Raw genomic sequence first — 16,909 nt, 5'->3', positions numbered from 1 at the left:
GGGTAGAGTTAGCCCGCAGATGAAGGAAAGACAGTGAGAGGAACAGCATACCTCACTCCACTGTTCTGCTTCTCCCTTTCTGGCTGTACCCCTTCAAATTCACAGGAGCCAAAGACTGACCCAATGCTGTAAGAGAAATACACACAGTGGCAAACTTTGATAAAATGTGATCAGGTAGCTGTAGGACAGTCTTATCAGTTTACTTCCTGGATGTTGGGGGGCAGCGGGACAGCTTCTTGGAGACACAGTCTTAACCAGGCCTATATAAATAATTTCTCTGAGAAAAGATTGCAATCAAGCAACATCTCAGCTCAACCTGTCACTCTGCCCAGTGGTTCTCACCTCAGGCTGTACATCTGAATCCCCTGAAAATCTTCAGAAAAAACTTATACCTGGGCCCAGTAAATTCAGATATTCTAGGGTGGGGTCCAGGTATTGGAGTTTCAAGACCTTTCCAGTTAATCATTATCAATATGCAGCCAGGCTGGAAAACTTCTGGTGTGGGGCGCATGAAATCCAACCTGTGTGCCTTGGGGCTGTGGGTGCCCAGGGCCAAAATGGGATGGATGGAAAAGAAGTACCACCTGCTTAACCGCTATTCACCTATTCACGCTCATTGCTACTGTCATCATCCCACCTCTTTACCTCAGGCCAATTTCCACTGAACTTTGAACGGAAACCAGGATGTACCCAAGTGTCTTTATTTTGGCTACAGGGCAGCAGTTTGATAAACACGCAAGTTTGCGACACTCGTTGTTTAACACGGAGACGGCCGTGAACCCCAAGTCCACCCTGAGGCGGAGGCGGACCATAATTGGATTCTCTAACTTTTCCCAGCGAGACCAAGGTGATCCCAACCACAGCCTGTCCCACAGACCCTTCCCCTTGCTCATTCCCACCCGTCTTGACAACCTGGTGGTATTGTCATGATGGGGAACAGGGATAATTCAGAGAAAGGGAGCTTTCCGATGTGGTAATTAAGGATAATAAAAGGTCCTTCATCAAAGGCAGCAACTGAATATGGGGAACAGGTCTCCCGGACTAATAAATTCATTATTTTATTGTTTCCCATTATAAATGGAATATAACAATATAGATCCAAATTAGGTGACTAGATAAAGGGAGATTCATCTCTAAAACCACCATCTCAACAGAACTATTACTATCGTATGAAAAATGCTGTCCAAAGAGCTCAAACCAGAGAGAAATGGATGTGAATCCTGGCCCCACACTTACTCACTAAGGCCTTAGCTTTCTGAGCCTACGGGTCTTCCCAGCTATAAGGTGGGGGTAATGAAACTCACCCAGTGGAACTGTTGGAAGAACTAGTGTTACTTTGTGTAATTTGCCTACTTTCCCTGGTACATAGTAGGTGGTCGACAAGTGGTGGTTGTTAGTATCAATTATCAGAGTAGTCATTAGTAGTAGTGGTAGCAATAATAATAAAAATTGATGTGCATATAAGGAAACCTCTGGGGCTTTTGAATTATCTGAACTGTTTCCTCACAGCTCTAGGCTATTCTGAGTCTCCTTTGTTGCCAAGCTAAAAAGTGACATGTACCGAAAGTGCAACCAGACCCTTAGCTTTCCAGGCTTGGCATACTTCAAATCCGTCACTGGGACTGAAAGTGACACAGTGTTGTCTTCCATCAGTTTGAAAGCCTCTGGTCTACTCTCAGGAGAGGGGAAAGCAGAGGTCTGTGATGATTTCATGAGCCTGGGGTGAAAGGTCGTCTCATATGACACTTGAGTCCTAAAAGGAATAATTACGGCTCAAAAAACTTTGGCAACAATCTGGATAGTTCAAGCCCCCACTCCCAATCTGTCACTGACTTATTGTATGATAATGAGAAAGGCCCCAACATCCCCAGCATCCTCATCTCTGGAAAAGAAGAACCAAGGAAATTCTGACCAAGCTGTTCGTGAATGCTTCTTTGCAAAAACTTGGGACTCTCATCTCTAGACAGCTTTTGGGGGATCCCCTATGGCACCACTAACATTCTGTGTTTACCTCCGTCAGGTCATAGCAACAGCCCAGCAGGCAACGTGGCCCTCTTTACCACTTCAAATATCAGGCCCAGTCATTCAGTTCCAGAAGGTGTTCATGGAAGAGTTGCAGTTGGACAGGAAACGTGGTCCTCTAATCTCGCCTTGCCCATACTGAGAAATCCTTCTACTGATCTGGAAGAAACTCACCAGGCACGTATTGGCACAAACCCTCCTGGCATGGAGAACATGGCAGTGGTGTACAGTGCCCCCAATTCTTGCAATGGACCAACAGAATCTACCTTCTCTACTTCCTGGAAAGGAGATGCTTTTACTTACATGACTCCAAGTGCTGCCAGCCAGAGCAATCAAGTCAATGAGAATGGGAAAGCCCCTTCCTCTGGAAATGCTTGGGTCTCTCTCAACACATTCCCACCTCTGGTTCCTAAGGACGCCGCTACCCTCTTTGTTGCTCGTGATGACCCCGCAGGATGCAGTGGGTTAGCTGGTTACTCTGAGCACCTTGTTCAACGAAGGCAAATACCAGAAAGAGCCATCAAGATTGGCCTTCTGACCACTGGTACCTTGAGGCTGGAGAAAGGCCCAAGCGGGGCCAACAGATTCCGGGAGCGGTCGCTGTCTGTGCCCACAGACTCAGGCACCATAGATGTGGAGTACGACGAGGAGAAGAAGTCCAGTGAAGCCTGTGCCCTGCCTCATGCCAGTACAAGTTCTGAAGGCAGTAACAGTGCTGACAACATTGCCTCCCTTAGTGCTGATCAGGAGGCCCATAACAGAAGGCAGAGGTCTAAGAGTATCTCACTCAAGAAGGCCAAAAAGAAGCCTTCTCCACCAATGCGCAGTGTCTCACTGGTCAAAGAAGAGCCAGTCCTCCTGCCAGAAGGTGGATCAGCATTACTCAAGGACCAGAGGCCCAGGAGCCTTTGTCTCTCCTTGGAACACCAAGGACACCACTTGTCCCTCCCAGATGGTCCGAGTGACCCAACTGTGCCAACCCTCAAAGATCCAGAAGGTGCACAATTCTCGCACCACTGGTATCTTGCTGACTGGAAGTCTGGTGACACCTACCAATCCTTGTCCAGCTCCAGCACTGCCACAGGCACCACAGTTATTGAGTGTACCCAAGTCCAGGGAAGCTCAGAGTCTCTTGCTTCCCCTTCTACCTCCAGAGCCACTACACCTTCACAACTCTCCATTGAGGTGGAGGCCAGAGAGGTATCCTCCCCAGGAAGACCCACTGGACTGATGTCACCCTCCAGTGGATACTCCAGCCAGTCAGAGACACCAACACCCACTGTCTCCATGTCCTTGACCCTAGGCCACTTACCCCATCCAAGCAACAGTGTCCGAGTACGTCCAGTGGTACCTGAGAGGAAGTCATCACTGCCCCCAACATCACCAATGGAAAGAAGTTCCAAATCACGCCTATCATTTGACCTACCAATGACTTCTTCAACTAACCTGGATCTGTCTGGAATGAGCATCTCCATCCGAAGCAAACCCAAGGTGAGCCGGCATCACTCAGATACAAATTTTGGGGCCAAACTGGTCCAGAAAAGTAGTCCCAACCAGCCAATCATGCCCATGGTTACTCAGTCTGACCTACGTTCTGTTCGCCTGAGGTCAGTCAGCAAGTCTGAGCCAGAAGATGACATTGAGAGTCCTGACTGTGCTGAGGTACATGGAGCAGAAGTCTTCGCCTTGCCTGAAAGAAAGATGAAGCCTCCTATAGCTGAGAAGCCGCCACTGGCCCGAAGGCCTCCAAGCTTGATCCACAAGCCACCATCTGTCCCTGAGGGCTACCCTCTAACTTCCCCTATCTTGGATATGCCCCCCAAGAACTCAATTCAACACACGAGACTACTCCCTCAAGATATCTACACGGTGGGTCAAAAACCAGACTCCCCCAGCTTTTCTGATGGCAGAAGCCCAGGGGAGTCAGCAGCATCCTCATTGCTTCTTTTCACGCCTTTTGCCAGTTCCGCTGGTGCTTTCTTCTCAGGAATACAGCAGCCTCCCCAGGGAAGTATGGAGGATGAGTGCCCCAAGGAAAGAGCCCTGCCTGAAAGAATTGGCCTCCAGAGCCAGGAAGAAGCTGAGAAAAAAAAAGGCAAGATTCCACCTCCTGTACCAAAAAAGCCCAGCGTGCTGTACCTGCCTCTCGCCTCACCCACAGCTCAAATGGAGGCCCATATGGCAGAACCAAGGCTGCCTCTCAGCCCCATCATCATGTTGGAGGAAGATGCCAAGTGTCCCCCTACCAGCAATGACCTGCAGTCACCTGGTAAAAAGATGACTTCTATTCCACAGACTGACAATGAAAAGGATTCAAGCCCTCAGGGTTAGTAAACTGTCTGCTGGCTTTTTTCTTTTTTCAATCACAGGAGAGATGAGGGTGAGAATGAAATGCCAGAGACAGAACCAAGGGCCCAAAAGTAATTAGCCTGATCCCCGGATGACTGAGTCAGTAGGGGGCAACTTTTGAGGGTTGAGTTTATTCTAAATGGGAAACACTGGTCTCCCTTACTGCTTGTCATATTAGTTTCCTAGGGTTGTTGTATGAAATTACTACAAACTGTTTTTGTTGTTGTTTGTTATTTTTTTAAAAAACAATGACAATTTATTTTCTCATTGTTCTAGGGGTTGGAAGTCTGAAATCAAGATGTTGGCAGGGCCATGCTCCCTCTGAACGCCCTTGGAAACATTCTTCCTTGTCTCTTCCTAGCTTCTGGTGGGGACCAGCAATCTGTGGCAATCCTTAGCTTAGAGACCCATTACACCAATCTTTGCCTCCATCTTCACGTGACATTCTTCCCTCTTAGTGTCTGTGCCTCTGTATCCAAATCTCCCTCTTCTTTCTCTTTATAGAGACACCAGTCACTAGATTTAGGGCCCACCTTAATCAGTTTGACCTCCACTTAATTATGTCGCAAAGATTCTATTTCTAAATAAGGTCACATTCACAGGTACCCCAGAGGATTAGGCCTTGAACACATCTTTTGAGGAGAAGCAGTTCAACCCACTGCCCTTGGGATCAGGACTGACCCAGAGGTAGATCTCCAAAGCCCAATTTTGGCCAGTCTATCCTTGAATCCCTAGTGCTGAGATAATGAAATCAAAATAGATCCTAGCACCCTAGGACTTTAGGATTCCATCTACCTAGTCAAGCATGCATCCCCTGCCCTACAAATTTTTTGTTTACCTCAACTGTACAGAACTTTCTACTAGCCTCACTGAGTTTAGGTTCATGCAGGGGATTCATACCTTCCCATACTGAGTTTAGGTGCCACGGCAGTGCCCGTAGGCTTCTGAAGCAATGGAATATGTTACCAGCAGAAGCCTTTCTTAGTGCTTCTTAGAGGAAAGGAAACTCACTCGCTTGGATGGTTTGAGCCTAGCTCTTCATGGAACCATAAGAAGAAGCTATGTAATGTTCCTGATCCTTTTTCAAATCCCTAACTCCAAATCCTAGAATCCCATGGACCCTAATCCATTATGACTGGTGTATAAGAAGGGGAGAATCAGACACAGACAGACACAGAAGAATAGGTCATGTGAAGACAGAGGCAAATGTATCTACAAGCCAAGAATTGCTGTCAAAAAATAGAAGTTGAGAGGCAAGGCAGGATCATCCCCTTCTGGTTTCACATAGAGCATGGCCTGGCAGACACTTAGATTTCGGACTTCTAGCCTACAGAACTGTGACATAACAAATTACTGTAGTTTTAAGGTGAAAACAAAACTCCTAAGGCCTTCTTTAAGCTGATTTGAACTTTCAAAATAAAACAAACAGACAAATCAAAGCCACAGGTCTTTTAGAATATGCTTTCTCAAATTGCCCCTGCTCCTTCTGAGATTAAGATTAAGATAGATCTCACTCCTACCCATTGGTTGAGAGTCTTTGTTTTAAATTGTTGTCAGGTCTTTGTTTGTTTGTTTGTTTTTTAATGATGTAGTTAAAACAAGGGACTGCTCAGGCTGCCTGTTGATAATGGAAAAGGTATGAGTGATCAGTTTAGGCCCACTTTGGACAAATCACTAAACTTCTGAACCTCATGTTCTTCTCTGCAAAACAGAAACGTTAAAAATCTTTACCTCACTGTCCTTGCAGAGTTGCTTTGAATATCCAGCGAAATAAAGTATGAGATTGTGCTTTGTCCTAACTATTTTCCCAAAGTCATCCCTTTTGGTTCTTATGCCTAGGGAGTTCTGTGGAACCAAGTAATGAAGAAAAAAGTTTAATCAGTGATAAAACAGCTGAATCGATTGCTGAAGATGATGATGATGTTTTTGTGACTTCCCGCACAACCGAAGATTTATTTACTGTGATACACAGGTCTGGACCAATTTCCTTCATTCCAATTGCAATGTCTTCCCTTTTCATACCAAAAGAACATCTGCTGCCTCTAAGCAGCCATTAGAATTAAAACTGGTAGCTGAGTTCTGATATCCACACATGTGAGCATCATCCCAGACCTCATATCTCAAATTCACTGACATCTCTGGATGAAGTCAAGGAGGAGAGTAGAAGGGACCACCAGGCGCTGAGTGAGAGACCCCCTGTCTCCTAGCAACCGTATGGTCTATTGTGGCTCCATCTGCTCTCCCACAGCTCTGTCTATGGTCAGAGACATTTAACCCTTCACAAAATTCCTTGTACCAAAAATGTTCATCAAGAGGTGAGGTGGGGCACCAGGTAGAGTATCAAAGCAGGAACTTGGGCAAAAGGGACCAGATGGGGACCCAGCAACTGGACAGGGGCCCAATGCAGGTGCTTGGTGACAAGGAAACTGGAATGAGCTCAGTTATTGAAAGTAAAGCACCAGTTCAGAACAGGATCAGCCCTTAGAGCATCTTGATTCAGAGTCACTGAGCTACTAGCCTTGACCCCTTAAATTCTTCCTTGGTCCCAGAAGCTAGGTCAAGTGACTCCAGCTATAGGCATTGAAAGGAGGTGGGGTGGACCAGAGGCAACAAGGTGAAAGAGCAGATCATGTCACTGACATTCACAAAGGTATATGAAGCATTAGTAAATGTTTGCTGCATGAATTCACTTAAACCAAACTTTCTTTTATTTAGGTCCAAAAGAAAGCTGCTGGGCTGGAAGGAGCCTGGTGAGGGCTTCGCCGGCAGCAGACCCAGCTCCCACTCACCAATAAAGAGCACAGCTGATTTTCCACTCAGTGAGTCTGCTGCCACTGCAGGATCAAGCAGCAGTGCCAGCTTAGGTGCTGGCAGAAACGATGATTTCAAAGCCTTGCTACAGAAGAAGGGAAGTAAGGCACCTCCAAAGTCCCGCCCATCAGCAGCTGAACTGCTTAAGACCACTAATCCTCTGGCTCGGAGAATCGTTACACAGTTCTCAAAAGACTATGAAACCAACGATAACCCCAGTACCTAAGCCCTGGGTTCAGTGAGCATGGTTTAGTCATTAAACTTAAGCAGAGAAGGGAGAAGAAGAAGAGTTTTTAAAAAGGAACCGTGGGAATAACAAAGAACCTGACATTTCTTTTGCATTAACTCACACTCTAGACAGCAGGAGAGAGGCCACACCATCTAAAGCTAAAATCATCAGGCACTTTAATCATCTTCAAGCATTTTACGTTTTCCCACTTATAATTTTGCCATCACTGACTACTGATTTTCTTCTTCTTTTCCCCCACTGATGTGCACTGAGAAGAAATTCTCAGACGAAAGAGCACATACACAAATCTTTAGATCAATAACCAGGCTGCCCCAGCCCCGGCTCCTGTCACAGAGGAGCACAGTGTGAGGGCAGATGGAGGACTGCCAAACTTGGGGGCGCATAGGGTACCATTGCTGATTATTCATTTTCTTAGAAAGGCCTCAGATGGCCCTGTGTGGAGCTACAAAAAGACTCTGATGCCTCTTCAACCACGGTATAACTCTCCCCTGCGAGAGATTGCAGGTGTGCGCTTACTTAGGCATGGGGTTGATTGGATAGTTTTGTAGTGCAAAATATGAATGTGACTGTCCTGAAACTTCATGCCTTTTTCAGTTTGATTTTCTACACGGAGATCAGGGTGATGAGTTTCAATGAAAATATAGAACCCCCACCCCCCCACTCATTAGCTACAAAAGAACAGGCTGAGATTACTTTGAATGACCCAAGAGTGGCCAACAAATGAGGCAGTCATTTGTTCACTCAGATCGATCTAAGATAACTTGCATGTGAGCCTTGAGCTCTTTCAAATGTCTGTTAGCAATCATAGCTAGTATCTGTACCCAACTCATGCTGCATCCTAAAAACTCTTGTTGTTTCATTTGCCTATAACATTCATTACAGGAAGTAATTAATTGAAGGAACAGCATTGTCACAGGCTCAAGGAAGATAGAAACTAAGTGCAACTTGCCCTTCACCATTCAATTCAAATTGTGGTTTGTGGTTGGTTTTGTTTTGTTTAAGGGAAGTCTTACTCTGTTCAGAAAACCAGGAATGTGTGACCACAAAGACATATCCAAAATCTCAAAGACAGAGTTGCAAATTGCTTTGGTCCTTAACACACACAGAAAGGGCTACTCTTGGCTATCTTGTTTCTGCTGTTTGATCAACTTTCAATTGACCATGCTGGGGGAGAGGTAAGAAATAGGGTAAATGGGGAGCTGAAAGAGGGCCAGAACAATCCTTGCTATCTCCCCTCCCTCCAAAGCTTAGAAGCACTATCTATACTTGACAGTTCAGTTTTTTTAAAGCAGAGGATGAGCAATGAATCACTTGATTTTCATATGCCTGGCTTCTTGGAGGTTGGGAGCAAAAACAGACAAAGCATTGAACAAAGAAAATCCACTGACCAATAATGGAAAATTAATTATCTACCTTTCCCAAAAGGGAAATTAAAAAGTTGAATGAAATTGTAGCCTGTTTCAGAAAGTACCCTGACCCCTTCCTCCTCTATCCGCCTCTCCTACACAACAGATACATCGGTCAACTTCCTGAAGGATGCAGTAAAGCAGAGACAAGCAGATCTTGATTTGGATTGGTCATGTTGCTCGCCAATGGGAGGCAATCTCTTAGCTCAGCTGCCCATACTCCATCAGGGCAGAGCAGCTGAAAAATGATACCCAGTTCTAAGGAAGGAGACTTGGGCCTGTCGTAAAGAAGCCCTAGGGCCTAGATCCTTGATTGGTACAGTTTTGAATTTTGGTCTTCTGGGCACAGGTCAGTCCCTTGCAGTCAGCACTTCCCCTTGATTTAGAGAAAAGCCACTTAAAATACTAAACACAGCTAGTGAAAGCCCAGTTGCTTTTTAAAGTATTTGAACGATGTAGATGGAAGATCCTGAGCAGATTTCAGGGTTGTTTTGCTTTCGTTTTTGTTTTTTTGCCTGAAATAAAATAGATCCATTTCTGGCCTTAATTTGTATATGAATGCCATGCTTGTCTGTGCCAGACTCAGTATTTCAAAAGACTGAAACTTCTCTCTTTGTAGGGAAAAGGAGGAGTGTCTCTGCTTTCACCTAACAAAAGTGAACGGCTGCCAGGCACTGCTCCTTGTGAACAATTATAGATAGTTGAACTCTGAAACTGAGTATGAGAGTTACATAGTACAGAACTTGTTGCTTCTGCTGATTTTTTGGACAGTTTCTGGTTTTCTACTTCTAGTGGCTCTTGCCTGTCTTCTCACCTTACTGCCTCTGGTGGTTTTCCCAAAAGATACTAAAGCCAAATGCCCAGACACCTCTTATGTTTTTCAAATACCTTGATTCTTTCTTTCTTTTACAATACTCTATGCCTGGGATATTTTTAGGACATCTTCCCACATCATCACTCTGGCCCTCAAATTACCATTAGCACAAGAGGATTTGGGTCAGAGATGGTATGGTCACAGGCAACACATTTCCAGGACTGCAAATATTCATTTAATATTTTGCAGCAGAACAGACCTAGACCTAAACAACCAACCAAACTGTAACATCTCTACCAATCATTTTCATTTATTAATATAACACCAAACAGCCTTCCTACTCCTAACACTCAACTTGTCTCCTTCCCTTGATTACCAAAACGCCAACCCCCATCCTTCAGTCCCTGGGACTTACCACAGTGTTTGCTGCCTTCTGTACCTCCTCTTCTCAGAGTGAAGAAAGGAGGCTGAAAGCTCCTCTCAGGGAGGCTTTCAGGGAACCTAATAATAATAATAACAACAATAGTAATAGGAACTTTAAAAGGTGAAGTTCAGAAGAGTTTAATAGAAATGAAGTTGACCCCAAGAGATCAACTTCCACTTCAAGTTGTTTCTATCACTTTACCACACCACCCCCCTCCGCCCCGATTCCAATAGCCAGGTGGCTCTGCTAGACTGACTTCATTCCAGTCAGAAGTAGAGAGAGCCATCCCCAGAGGAAGTTAATTGGGACTTAGGAGTGCTTTGCACTTGGTGGGTATTCATTACATATTTGTGATTCAGATGGTGAGGTAGAGAGAAAGCTATTCTCAATTCAACAGCAAATTTGTTGGTTTCTCTTCTTTGCCTGCACTACTTGGTCTGCTTCGGCCTCTTACCTGGCCAGCCCTTCTGGCCTCAACTTGTCCCTGAGCCCCAACTTCCATGAACTGAACCCCTAGCAAACAACTCACCCATAAAGGAGGCATGACAGCAGGCAGCAAAATAGTTCATGTTATCTTAATGAACATGAATTGACCAGTTTATCTAAAGAAATTACCTTGGGTGTGTGAGGGCAGATGAGAGTCTACAAGGCTCTTATGACCAGCATTTCACTCGACATCCATTTTAACTACTGAGACCACGTAGATTTCATTGGGATCCCACTGTACCTCTCAGTCTGAGCATATCTGTCCACAGACCTGCCCTCTTTCTCATAAATGAACTGTTCATTAAAAGGCAAGTTCATGGTCAGTGATCTGTTCCTTGCTGGTTTAGCCTTCTATTGTCACCAAGTCTGTAACAGAATGAAGAGCTTTTCCTTTAATATGATTTGCCGGGGCCAGGACTAGGGTGAGGTGAGTGAAGCATCGAGGGCGCAAAATTTAAGAAGGCACCCACTCTCAGGGTCATGCAAGTGCCTTACCATAGTCCCAGCCCTGTGATTTGCACTCTATGAAGTAATAGTTTATCTTCTATGAGCAAGTATGGTTTTTCGGTAACTTCATACCTTTTTTTTTTGCACCAAATATTTTATTTCTATTTTTCCACTTCTATAAATCTATGTATACATTAAAGACTTCAGCATTATCAAACTCATAGTTTATAAGTAACCTACTCTAAGTGGCAAGTTAGCACCCATTTCATAGCATTGCAGACAGGGACAGCCTGTAAGCAAAATGGGGAATGAGTTGGAGGTCTGACTTTGGGATCCTCAGTCTCCTCTTTCTGTTCCATTCTCCCTGAATCTTGCTTCCCAGCACCAACTCTCCGCAGTGCCTCCTAGTTTGTTCTCCTTTCTAAGAAAAGCATGTTCTCAGGAAAGGGATAAATTCATTTACCTTGAGACTATAAGGCTTAATGCTACCTCTTTTGAAGGTCTTTTGCATTTTAACAGGGGAAAAGCCTTAAGCCAAAGGAACGATGCTCTACTTGTGGAATTTGGGGCATCAGCTACTTGTAGAAGTATATTTTTGGCCATGGAAAGGCCAAATTTCCTGACAGCTAACTCCAGAATATTGGAAATATCTTAATCTCCTCAAATTACTTTGGTCAGCTGCCAATGATCAATAAAATTGTCCTGATACTCAGTGCTGTTCAATATGATTACTTCAAAGGGACTCTCAGAAGTGGCTGCTAAAAGCCACTGAGAAGGCCCAGGTAATTCATATTGTACATTAACTCTTTATATCAGTGGAGTTAATACCACTTACCATTTGAGTAAAAGAACACAAGTATTTAAGGAGTTTGTGAAAATGTGTTCCTGTTTGTGAAAGGTGAAAACGTCCAATCAATGTCCTTATTCGGTTGTCTGGTATTGGTTGTGATCCTAAACTTACTGGAGGTACAACTTTATGAAACACGAGCCTTCAGTTCCTCCAACTCTATTTATGTTATGTGCAATCACTTCAGCTTGGTGTGAAAATGAGACCATATCTATACCAGAGAACCCAGTCCCTCCAAAGCCTTTGCATGCATTTCAAATAGAAGTGGCTAAAATACTGGGGACTTTAAAAGGATGAGAGTGTGGGAACAGGCTGCTTTTGTCAAACAGCAGCAAAAAGTATAGTCATTTAAATAATGATATGAAATAAGCAAAGTTTTAGAATACTTTGAAACAGATCTATAGAGGTATACAATAGTAAATGGTTATAGATACGCACTTGGGGTGTTTTTAATAAGTTTAGCAAAAAGTAATTTGCAAAAGTAATGGATTATATAGAATAGGTGTATACTTTTGTTCAATAGAACCCCAAATCCAAGCCAGTGGTTCTCAAATTGTGGTCCCAGAAGTGGCAACAGCAGCTTCCGTTGAATATGTGTGTGTGTGTATAATATTTATAATCCAGTGATATTACAACTCTCCAAATGATTCCAACTTTTCCCATTGTTTCTGCTGTCATTACAATGACAAGAAATCACTTGGTCTATGGCCAAGTGATTTCTGTTGTCATCGTGCTCAGACACAGGATTGTTGGGTTTAAAAAGCATTAGATTGAATCAACTACTTGCTCAATCAGCCAAACTGATTTGGTGGATCCAGTACATCTGGCCTGTTTTTTGTTTAAGACAATTTTTAACTCACAAATACAAAGAATTGAAAAGTTATTGGGTTTATTGGATATTTCAAACCCTTAAATACCTGTCTTTAACACGATGACTGTTCTCTAGCAGGGCTCTGGCTGAAGTATATTTGATTTTAAGCTTTTGCCTGAATAGTGGCATCTGATAGCAATGAATCCAAAATGAAAATCTGAGCTGGAACAACCAGTTGACACCCTTCAGCCTCTTTGTAATGCTAAGCTTTATAAAATATGTATTCCTTACATGGTCTTGAGCTTTTTTAATGTCCAATTTTATAAAATGTTATGCATGCCAATGCAGCATTGTGCTCATTGTACAAGTTGCCTCAAACTCATTCCTTCTTCCATATGTATGATGATGAAGAAATATCAATATGTATGTTCTTAAGTCTCCTGATCAATTGTAAATTACAAATCTTTTCATTAATTTTTAAATGAAATATATTTACTCTGGCTAGTAGTTAAAGTTATATTCTTTTTATTATTATATTTCATTGCTACTTTTTTCTACTGACTCCGAAGTGTACTTTGGGGAATATTTGTTATTTCTAGATTGTTGTATTTATCTTATTTCTATATTTATCTATAATTGCAGAATGTTAGAGTTGAAAGGGACCAACCTCTCATTTTATAGGTGAGGAAACTGAGGCCCAGAAAGGTCATATAATTTACATGAGGTCACACAGTGAGTCAGAGGCAGCGCTCAGGTTAAACCCCAGGGTTCCAACCTCTGATGCCAGTGTTTTTTCATCTAAAGCACTACATTTATAGAAGGCCCAAAGCTGGCTTTTACTTAAATGACACATGAATTCCCCCAGGTATTCCAGTGAACTAATATATATGCTTTAAGGAAAATACTCAGAGTTTTACAGTTCGTGAATCCAAAGACAAATCTGATTTGCAGTTTAGAAACATTTTCCTCCCAATTCAGTGTGCCCTACTTTATATAATAGATGTTTTCCCTAAAAGTTGTGTGAAAATGGATTTTTATAGATTAAATTCCATGTTTCAGTAGGGAACCTTCCTATGTAGGGAAATCTTCTGGTCACTTTTTTTTTTTTAAGAAAAACTAAGATCACTCTTGTCATTTTCCCTTATGAATCTACTTTTTTTGTGTGTGTGTGAACTCTTGTATTTGGTGTTTATTCAAAGTAAGACAGAACAATACACTTTCTCCTAATCTACTTTAGCCTTCATTCTTAATCTTTATGAGATCTTTTTGGAGGGTTAGATTCTCATGTGATACCTTTTTGCATTCTATAAACTTTACCTAGCTTGATGTTTTGTGAATCCCTGGGTTCAAACTCCATCTCCATCTTATCAAACAATAACAGAATCCCCCAATCAGTCCTCAGCTCTGAATGCAGTCTCTCTTCCAGAACATTATTTGCCTAATTCCTTCATATGTCTGTCTCTTTAGCTATTCTTGGACTTCCTTCAGTAGTTCAGGCATACCTCCCTATTCTGTGGAGTTGGCAGGAAGTGTAACTTTAAGAGTATACTAGTCATATTAAGTGGTATTTCCATTTATTTCCATTGTTCTTTTGTTTCTTCTTGACCTTCTCACCAGAGATTTGTGGCGTTTCTCCCATCGTGTAGACCAGGGGTTGACAAACTTTCTGTAAAGGGACAGACAGTAGCTTTTTTTTTTTTGAGACAGTAACTGTTTTAATTTTATGGCCCTCATATGGTCTCTGTTGCATGTTCTTTTTTGGTGTTGCTGTTTGTTTGTTTCACATCCCCTTTAAAAGTGTAAGAACCATTCTTTGTTCATGGGACATACAAAGCCACAGATCAGACTTGGCCCAATTGCCATAGTTTGCTGACCCCTGATCTTCTGGGGTAGGCATTTCTGTGAACTGCTCCACGTGATGAGTGGGTTGTGTATTAGTGTGGCTCACTGCGCTCCCATCTACTGCATGGTCAGACCAGTCTGACTTCGCAGAGGTGGCTGGAGAAAGGCTGTATACGCCAGCAACTACTCTTCAATAGAGTTTCTTTCATGGACTCCCTTTCTCTCCTCCCCCACCCCACCCCCTCATTACTGACTACCTCGGTATAGGAATTCTCATTCTTTTCTCCAGACCTGTCATAGTTATCCAATGTGCCTCTGCTTCCTTGGGTTTAGGGTAGGCTGGTAGGGAATAATGGATTTCTGAGTTTTCTTAGTTCTTTTGTCTTAACCGTTATTCTCCGAAACTGTGCTTGGGGACCCCCAGGCTACCCTGTCCCACCTTGCCCCATACTGCCATCACAGGTTTAGAGCTGATGCTGGAAGCCATGTGATTCCACTTTCTTGGTTCCAAAAGCTTGTTTTAAAACCTGGAATATCCATGTGTCCATTTTGTAATGGGATTTGGACTTTCTCTAGACAGAATTCTCAGACTCAGCGAGAAAACCAATGAGGTGGCCACGGATTTTCCTAGACTAAACTCCCTGCCTCGTGTGGTCCCTGGGATGACCCTGTAACGCCACAACCAGCGCACCATCTCCTCCTGTTTCCTGAACCTCTAAAAGGATTCTTAAAGCGTCTTTATATCTCCCTCCATCTCCACCCCATGCTACTTTGGGGTCTAAAACTCAGATTTACATTTTCACATTTCTCTGTATAAACATTGAGAGATGTAAGTGAAGGAGAAGACGTGTGCCTGTGTGTGTGTGAGTATGGTTCCTCCGCCTGGACTGTGAGGGCCACATTCATTAATGAATTAAACACTCACACACACACACACACACACACACAAACACTGTCCCAGTGTTCTCATGGGTTCCCTGGTCCAGGTCCAGGTCTGATGGGACAGTGAAAGAGGAAGATTGTGGAGGTCCCTGAGCCATTTCCTCCTTCTTGTCTTTCGAGACTTGTGAGTTGCTGCCATATTCTTTCCACCAGCCCGTGCTGGCTTTTCCACAGGAAGCCATTTGAAGAAACTCCTCTGTGACAACTCTGGACAGGCTGACTTTCAGAGAGCTAAGGCTTTAATTCAATATGGACTCAGTCATTTTGACATATCCCTCAGGTTGTAGCTTTTCCTAATTAAACAATTTGCTTCTTAGGACCTTTAGCTTGATTTCTGTCATTTGAGCCCAGGAGTCGACCCATTTTCTGAAATCCGAATTTAAAAAGCCAGAGACCCAAGTAACTTTCAGGATTTCCCTATTTAAAAGCATCCACAGAATAAGTTCCTTTCTGCCTTTTATTAGGATTTCCAGAATTAGGAAGGGAAACTAGGCTTGTGCCTTAGACCCTTCAACACCAAAAGTACTATACTTGCAAAAAGCAAAAGGAGGAATGAGAATTGGTCAGTCCTACTATACAGAGTCGGGAGACAGGCTTTTGTGAAGTTAGCATTTACCATTTAATGCTTATCAAGTGCCAAAAATGCACTTCAGAAAAATAAGAGAGTCAGGAATTTACAGGCCAGTATCAAACTGGAAGGCAGAGACAAGACAATTTCCCCAATGGAGAAAATGTGTCCCTGGATAAAAGGTCAAGAAACAGAAACAAGGAGAGATCATAATCCCTGTTTTTTTAGAGTCCAAAGCAAAAATGAAAGGGAACCCTCTGTGGGGTGATATTGCAAAAGGTTTTTCTTACCTTTCTTAAAAAAAAAAAAAAAAAGCATTCCTTACTGGCTTGCTACCAGCAATTGAACTGTATTCTTTATATAGCTAGAGCTGTTTGTGTCTTCTTAAAATAAACTTTTTCTTTAAAATCATTTTCTGTTTCACCCTCTAGTTTTCATTTTAGTAACCATGTGCCGTTATTTAAATCCTAAGCCCAGTTCATGAGCATGTTTTACCGACCACACGTGTGTGGGGGGGGCCCACACACGATGGATTTTATTCTCACAACCCCCTGAGAGCCCAAAACAGACATGTGGGACACAATATCTTGCAGAAAACTGGCCCACTGAGATGTGACCCTAAGACACATGCACAGGTAATTAGGGTTCAAGAACTTTATTTCAGAGATTCAAATTCAGCTGCTCGTGGACCCAACAAGGGGCTGCGGACATGGCTCTGATGAAATGGGCATAAGTAACTCTGTTCCTGAGGGGAGGAGGTTGTCTTAGCAACTGTTCTCAGGGCACACACTTCCGCTTTGTTCTCTGGCTCAATAAAGGTACCCAGCCAGAAAACCAGAGTGAGTCCAGGCTGAAATCAAAAAACAAAAACAAACAAACCAAAAAACCCT

General features: G+C 43.2%; 1 protein-coding gene across 3 annotated transcripts in view; it reads left to right on the top strand.

Annotated features, from left to right (window-relative positions):
• The window catches only part of NHSL2 (NHS like 2), a 76,939-nt gene extending 60,509 nt beyond the window's left edge, over positions 1 to 16,430 (top strand). For 2 of the 3 annotated variants that reach the window (XM_077145430.1, XM_077145432.1), the window contains 4 exons: positions 716 to 847; positions 2,021 to 4,348; positions 6,211 to 6,343; positions 7,087 to 16,430. In XM_077145430.1, coding sequence (XP_077001545.1) covers positions 716 to 847; positions 2,021 to 4,348; positions 6,211 to 6,343; positions 7,087 to 7,408 — 2,915 coding nt within the window. In that variant the 3' untranslated portion in view covers positions 7,409 to 16,430. The remainder of the gene's footprint in view (positions 1 to 715; positions 848 to 2,020; positions 4,349 to 6,210; positions 6,344 to 7,086) is intronic. The other variant, XM_077145433.1, reaches the window with a different exon arrangement.
• The last annotated feature ends 479 nt before the right edge of the window (positions 16,431 to 16,909 follow it).

The sequence above is a fragment of the Tamandua tetradactyla genome, chromosome X (assembly GCF_023851605.1).
Source record: "Tamandua tetradactyla isolate mTamTet1 chromosome X, mTamTet1.pri, whole genome shotgun sequence".
Taxonomy (NCBI): domain Eukaryota; kingdom Metazoa; phylum Chordata; class Mammalia; order Pilosa; family Myrmecophagidae; genus Tamandua; species Tamandua tetradactyla.
This window is presented reverse-complemented; position numbering and strand designations above follow the sequence as displayed.